Source organism: Ricinus communis, chromosome 5, assembly GCF_019578655.1.
Source record: "Ricinus communis isolate WT05 ecotype wild-type chromosome 5, ASM1957865v1, whole genome shotgun sequence".
Classification (NCBI taxonomy): Eukaryota; Viridiplantae; Streptophyta; class Magnoliopsida; order Malpighiales; family Euphorbiaceae; genus Ricinus; species Ricinus communis.
This window is the reverse complement of record NC_063260.1, coordinates 24,873,534-24,880,301: the sequence shown is the minus strand read 5'-3', so window position 1 is coordinate 24,880,301 and position 6,768 is coordinate 24,873,534. Positions and strand designations below refer to the sequence as shown.

The following is a 6,768-nucleotide window of genomic DNA, read 5'->3' as shown; positions in this document are numbered from 1 at the left end:
TTTTATTTAAGTTAATTTTAGCTTCATTATTATTGAGTTTAATTTGAAATGATTTAATGAAAAATTTAATATTAATCAAATAAATGAGTTATTTTCTATATCCAATTAGTTTGAAATTTTAAGAAATTATTCAAGTAAATTATTTGAGAAATGATTATATTTTGGTTATTCAAAATTTTTCCAAATGCATATTTATATAAGTAAAATTATATATCGGAAAATTTTGGAAGAAATTATAAAGGATGTTTTTATAAAAGAATTTTGGGAGAATTGGTATTATAATTGATTAGTAGTATTAAATTTTAAGTTGAAAATTGATTATTTAATTTAATTGTGTGTTAGGACTAAATTGGAAATTTATTTTGGAATAAGGATTGAAAGTATAATGTTATTTTTATGGGGTTTTAATGGAAATTTGTGAGTTTGGTATTTTCGTAAATAAATATGTCGGTCAGGGGTATTTTTGTAATTGTGTATTTTCAATAATTCGGATTTGGCCCAAATTAAATAGTTAGGGGCTTAATTGAAAGGCTAAAAAGAAGTTTGGGGGTCAAATTGGAATTCTGCGGGATGAAATTGTAAGTAATTAAGAAAGTTGAGGGACCAAATTGTAGTAAGGAAAAGTTCGGGGGCCTAATGTCGATATTGAAAGAAATGGAATCGGGGAGAGAGAAAGTAGAGAGAGAGAGGAAGAGAGATGTCGGGGGGAGAGAGAGGAGGCGCGGAGGAAGGAGCTGCGGCGTCGGGGCCGTCTGTCCGGCCGTGGCCGGTCGTGGCGGCCACCATGAGGCGACCAGCGGCGAGGAGAAAGATGGCCGAAGCTTCCTTGCCGTCAGGCGTTTCGGCGGTCGCCGATCTCAGCCGATCGACTCCTCTCTACCGGCTTTGTTTTGGCGGTGTCGATAGTGGTACGGGAAATGGAAGATCCGGTGGAGAGAGAGAATATGGTGGCAGCCGTGTTTTCTGGTTTTTCCAGCGAGCTCCGGCGGAGGATGGACGATCGGAGGACGTATCCCGACTCTCCTCATCTCAAGCTTCGAAATGGCACCGGTTTCGTGGCGATCGGGTTTCGTTTGCGAATCGACGGTCGAGATCGTCCGCAAATCTCTCCTGATGATCGGGTGTCAGATCGGAAAATCGGAAGCAGGGATCGTCATCAGCGCGTCGTTGTGAGTCCGATGGTGTGTTCGGATCGTCGATCGGACTCCAGAGGCCGGAGGCGAGTCGACCGAGGATCGAGCGTCTCGGTAATTTTCTTTGGCCCGTTAATTTTAGAAATTCTTAGTTTAATTGTGTCTATTGGGTTATATTGAGTACTTGATGATTTTTGTGAGTTAAAAATAATTGTCTGTCAGTTGCCTGCCTTGTGTTTTGTGCTGTGTGGCGAAGTCGGGAAATAGTGAAGTTTGGGGACCCGACTCCCGTTGTTTAAATTGTTGGATATTTAGAGTGTGTTTCTGGCAGGTCCTGGACCCGTTTTTACGGGGGGTAATGTTCGTGTTGTAGGGGAGGTTCTGCCGAATTTTCGGTAGAATTCTCCCGAGTCGAGATTCTTAGACAGTCAGTCCTAGGAGTCTAGACCTAGGATTAAAGATCGATTGTTTCAGCATTTTGATAAATTGTTTTCCGTGATTAGATCTGTCTGTTTGGCTCGCTCCAACCGAGGCACCGGAGCAGAGCTAGGAGGTCGCCCAATCCTGTGAGTTAAAGTCATTTAATCATTGCACTATTGCTAAGTCTGATTTAATATGCTATTTTGAAAGTTTATGCATAATATGATTATTAGTATCGCAAAATAAATGGTTTCACTTGATTATTAATATTTGAAATAATATAAATATTATTATTAGTATGTTATAATAAGATAAACGTTATTATTTTTCCCTCACAAATTGCACGTTGTTTTACCTTAAATCTGTAATCTTTATTTCGATATGTGTTGGTTGAGTTCATCAGATAATGATATTTATTATAGGTGATGATTGCGAATTGGGAAATGTGGCTTGTAGAACATGCCGCCTGATGGGTTACATCAGGACCGCGTGCGCACCGGTAATGATCATGGACATGTAATAAGATTTTCATGGGTTTGCCCTGGTCGAGCATGGCTCTCTGGGCTGATTTGTGTAAATTGCCGGAGGTAAGGTCCCTGGTCGAGCATTGCTCTCGGGGCGCCGGCTTATTTGGATACTTAAGTGACCAGACTGGAGGTAAGGTCCCTGGTCGAGCATTGCTCTCGGGGCGCCAGTCTTATTGGATTAAAAGAGCCGAATGACTACTAGATTTCTTATTTGGATACTTAAGTGACCAGACTGGAGGTAAGGTCCCTGGTCGAGCATTGCTCTCGGGGCGCCAGTCTTATTGGATTAAGAGAGCCGAATGGCTACTAGATTTTGGGGTTTAGGGTTCTACCGAGCCACTCGTCCCGTAAAAGTAAAAATATATTTTTATTTATTCATTTATTAATTTATTGTGGTATAATTATAATATGGATTGTATTTACGTGCATGGTTGATATTTTGATTCGAATGATTAATATTTTATGTGAAGGAAATAGTAGGGTATGATTATAGTATGGTTTGATATCGATTTGAATAATCTATGTTTTCCGAGAAGAAGCAATAGTCTCTAGATTATTTGATTTTAACTCACTCTAGACCGGTCTCCATTTCATTTTTTCGATTCGTGATTTGTTAGTCCTCTCGCGACTCTTATTCAAGAATCCGACTCCTTCATCATTCGGGTGATGTATTTGATTTGGTATGTAAATTGGTAAATCTTAGATTATCCGCAGTAGTAATAGTAGATGTATCAGTTGTAAATTTTCTGAGTTTCAGGTCTCGCCTAGTTTTTTTGGCAGACCGAAGTATTTATGTAGAATGTAGCTATTAAGATAATTTGTGGTTTTAATAATATTAATTTGAGATGAGATTTGTTTAAATCAGTGAGTGTCAGGCTTACTACGGGTTTCGGTGGCCTTAAGCCTACCCATTCCCTAGTGCCGGTCACGGGCCCACGGGTGGGGTCATGACACTAGCAATTTCTTCTAATATCCTCCTTAAAATGAATAATCGTAGAAAAATTCTTCTAAAATCTGTTAATTATTGGATGATAGCTATTAAGTAATGAGGTTGAAATTAATTATTAATTAACAAATTATTCACTTATTAAATATTAATAGACATTTAATTTTGATAATAATATATTATCTTTTTCAGTAGACGAAATAATCTTTTTATTATAAGACGTTAATATTTTTTTGATTATTTGAACAATTTAATTATTAAGAGTCTACCGTACATTCAGAAGATAATGTATAAAGTATTAATCTTCCACTAAAAACATCCATAAAACATAGAAGTGTTTATACTTTCTAAGAATACGTCTTAAGTTAATTAATTTATTTTTAAATGAATCTCCTGAGTTAAATATAGTCACAATTCATTCAAAAGTAAAATTAAATAGTTACAGTTTTTGTTAAAAAGAAAAAAGGAATTAGTTTATAACTTGTAATCAACCTTAAAAATTTGAGTCTCAATAAAACCCTGTCTGCATGTTTTTTATCAAACAAATTCAACCCTTTTTTGTAAACATCTTAACAATTTTGTCTCTCTTTCATTTAAGTCTCTGCGGTATCTCTCACCGCAGGGTTATGGTTTCTCTGCAACTGCATCTCCAATTCATCTCCCTTCTTCTTTTTTTTTCTTTTTTCTCTCTCAACAATTTTATTGACTCATTGTACGTAACCTTAATTTTTTGTTTAATTTTGCTTGTCTTTTTTTCTTTTTTAAATTGCATTCTGTTTAATTTTATAGTTTTTAACAAGTAAGATTGGTTGGTATAGAGGCAGTATCTTGAATTTCTTGTTTTAAATATATTTTTTTTGTTTGATTGCCCTCTTAGAGCTTGATTTTTAGCATTTTCTACTCTTATTTTTGTTATTTTATTAATTTCAGGACAAGTATTTTGTTTACGTTATTGTTATTAAATGTTATTTGTACCATAAGAACTTCAGTGTTGAATTTTAGTGTTGTCTTTTTTGTTTATTGCGGCTTGATATTTAGGGTTTTGTTTTGTTTATATTTTTTGATCGTATTAACTGTTTGTGTTTCTACTTATTTATATATATAGGAGGAAATTGATGAAATAGAAAATTGCATTATTGATTATTGATGTACTTATTACTCATGCTAGCTAGGCTTTTAATGATGGTTATAATATGAATGTTAAAAGCCAATCTTAAAATCCTTTTCTTAGCTGCGCCTTGTAGATAATTACTGTTTGCTTATTGTCAACCTAGTCCAATTGTTTGTCTATGCTCATCTATTTTAAGTCACTACGAAATTTGTTTGTGTGCTGTGTTTTAATAATTTGCTTTGTGTTTTTCCAAAGGAAGTTTACTGCACTCTGGAGCACAGGACAATTGACCTGGATCAAGGATGGGATTTTATGCTGGGGGGAATCAATAAGCTGAAGAGAATTCTGGAAGGAGGAGAGGAGCAATTTAGCTCTGAAGAATACATGATGCTTTACACGTGACCATTTCGAACTGTTTATTTGATGTGATTAATTGCTCAATTCATGATATATATTTTTTGATTGTTCTGATATATTCCTAATTATACGCCACAGGACTATATACAATATGTGCACCCAGAAGCCTCCTCATGATTACTCTCAACAGCTTTATGAAAAGTACCGGGAGGCTTTTGAAGAATATATTAATTCAACAGTAAGATGATGGATGCACTGTTGTTTTTGCTGATGATTGTATCTGGATGTATTATTGATCCAGCAGCAATTTGTTATGGATTATGTTGTCAGACAACACATGCCTATTGCAATTTTATCTGTTTGATTAGTTTCTAACATGATTGTGGTTTACCAGGAGGGTGGGTTCGAACATTACAGTTTATCTTGGGTTGAGAAACTAAAGTGTGATAGCTAACGACCACTAAAACTGCTGATCGCTAAGGAGGTTAAGTTAGATGGCCAGTGAAGCTACGTCGTTAGGCTGTGGAAACCACATCAACCACCACAATGCATAGTAGCTAAAAGCTAAGTAAAATTGATGTGACAGAACCTTTCCGGTTGCAAAGAATACCTAAATCCCTAATTTCATCTTTCGCCTTCGCTGCATTTTTTTTTTTTCAGCCATTGCTCTACCATTACTTCGTTTCTTTTCCGCTATTTCTCTACCTTTGTTCTTCCTCTCTCTCAAAAAGACAGGTGAGTCTCCATTTTATGCTACTTTTTTACAATTTTTATTTTCTTTGGTGAACTCGACTATTGTGGGTGTGAATTTATTGTGTTTTGGATATGAATTGTGCTTTAGTTTTTGGTTTTGTTAGGTTTAAAACATTAACTCAATTTAGGTACAGTCGCTCGTCTTTACTCCTACTCATTGAAAAAATTCTTCTTCCCCTTTATTGCTACTGCTCATTTCTGCTCCTGATTACTTACGACTTTTTAATGCTAAAGTCTACTTGCTTCCTATTGTCTGGTATAAGTGGTGAAAAGGATGCTTAAGTATTAGCCATGTTGTGTCTGAAATGTAAATGTGAAAGAGTGTGCCGATTAGCTAATGATTTAGCTGTCATTCTTCCCCATGCCGGATGCTGTTAATAGTTCCTTTCCTGATGGTTGATTTGTTTTCATTTTTCTCCTCTACTTGATGAGCTTAATAGACAATTATTGATGCTGCTTCTTATGTCCCACCTCTTCCTTCAGAAGAGCAGAAGAACAAAATAGCCAAATTGTAAGAGCTAGTCACCGTTCTTAATTGCATATGTTTTGTTACTCTACTATTCGCCCTTCTAAATTTGGTTTCTGTTTGTTAATGCAAAACTCTGCAATTTAAGTTGATTGCATTTGTTTTTGTGTTCTCAAAAGGGCTGCTTTAGGAGAGCAGAAATGGCTTAAAAGTAAGAAGGTTCTTTTATATAAGAAGGCTTTTCGAAGAAGTAGGAACAGTTGGTGGAAGACATGGTCGCACGGGGGAGTTATTGCTACAAGCATCGGCCTAGCTATGGCTAGCCGCCATGCTGGTGGAAGACATGTTTGCATAGTACCTGATGAACGATCAAGAACAAACTACGCAAAAGTAATGGGAGAGGCAGGGGTGTTACCTGAAATCATAGTTGGGGAACCGGAAGAGGTTACGGAAAGGTTGGATGGGATAGACTTTCTGGTGGTCGATTCACGGCAAAAGGATTTTGCTAGGGTATTGAGGCTAGCAAAGCTCAGCAGCCGAGGTGCAGTTTTGATGTGCAAGAATGCCAACTCAAAAACTTCAAGTTTTAGACAGAGAGGCGTTCTTGAAGAAGGGTCCTGCCGGCTTGTTAGGTCCGTGTTTCTTCCGGTAGGAAAAGGACTTGACATTGCACATGTTGCTGTAAGTGGAGGAAATTCTGGACCAAACAAAACTGAGAAAAGATGGATCAAGCACATAGATAAACAGTCGGGAGGAACATGTCATCCAAAAGTAATTTACATAAAGAAATGATTTGAACTTTTCTTTTTTTTCTTTAGCCGGTTTTTTGGGAGAGAATTTTAACCTGTATATATCTTCATGATAGCTTTCAAACTTTGGTTTTCTATTTTGGCTAGGCCAGATATTTGTTCATGAATATGAACTACAAGCTTCAGGAGATATTTCCGTCCAATTCGTTGTCATGTAAAGATAATCTTACTTGGTTTATGTGCTCTTTCTCACTCACATCTCTCCCTAAGGCTTACCATGATAGGAACTAGTTAAAGAAATGAAAC

The 6,768-nt window shown here is 36.5% G+C and overlaps 1 protein-coding gene and 1 pseudogene across 1 annotated transcript; both read left to right on the top strand.

Moving 5' to 3' along the window:
- The first annotated feature begins 3,788 nt into the window (after positions 1-3,788).
- Positions 3,789-5,151, top strand: LOC125368596 (cullin-1-like). Its single transcript, XM_048373808.1, has 3 exons — positions 3,789-4,535; positions 4,633-4,732; positions 4,889-5,151. The coding sequence occupies exons 1-3, from the start codon at positions 4,450-4,452 to the stop codon at positions 4,946-4,948; spliced, it is 246 nt and encodes an 81-aa protein (XP_048229765.1). The 5' UTR covers positions 3,789-4,449; the 3' UTR covers positions 4,949-5,151.
- Positions 5,056-6,700, top strand: LOC8265423 (annotated as a pseudogene).
- The last annotated feature ends 68 nt before the right edge of the window (positions 6,701-6,768 follow it).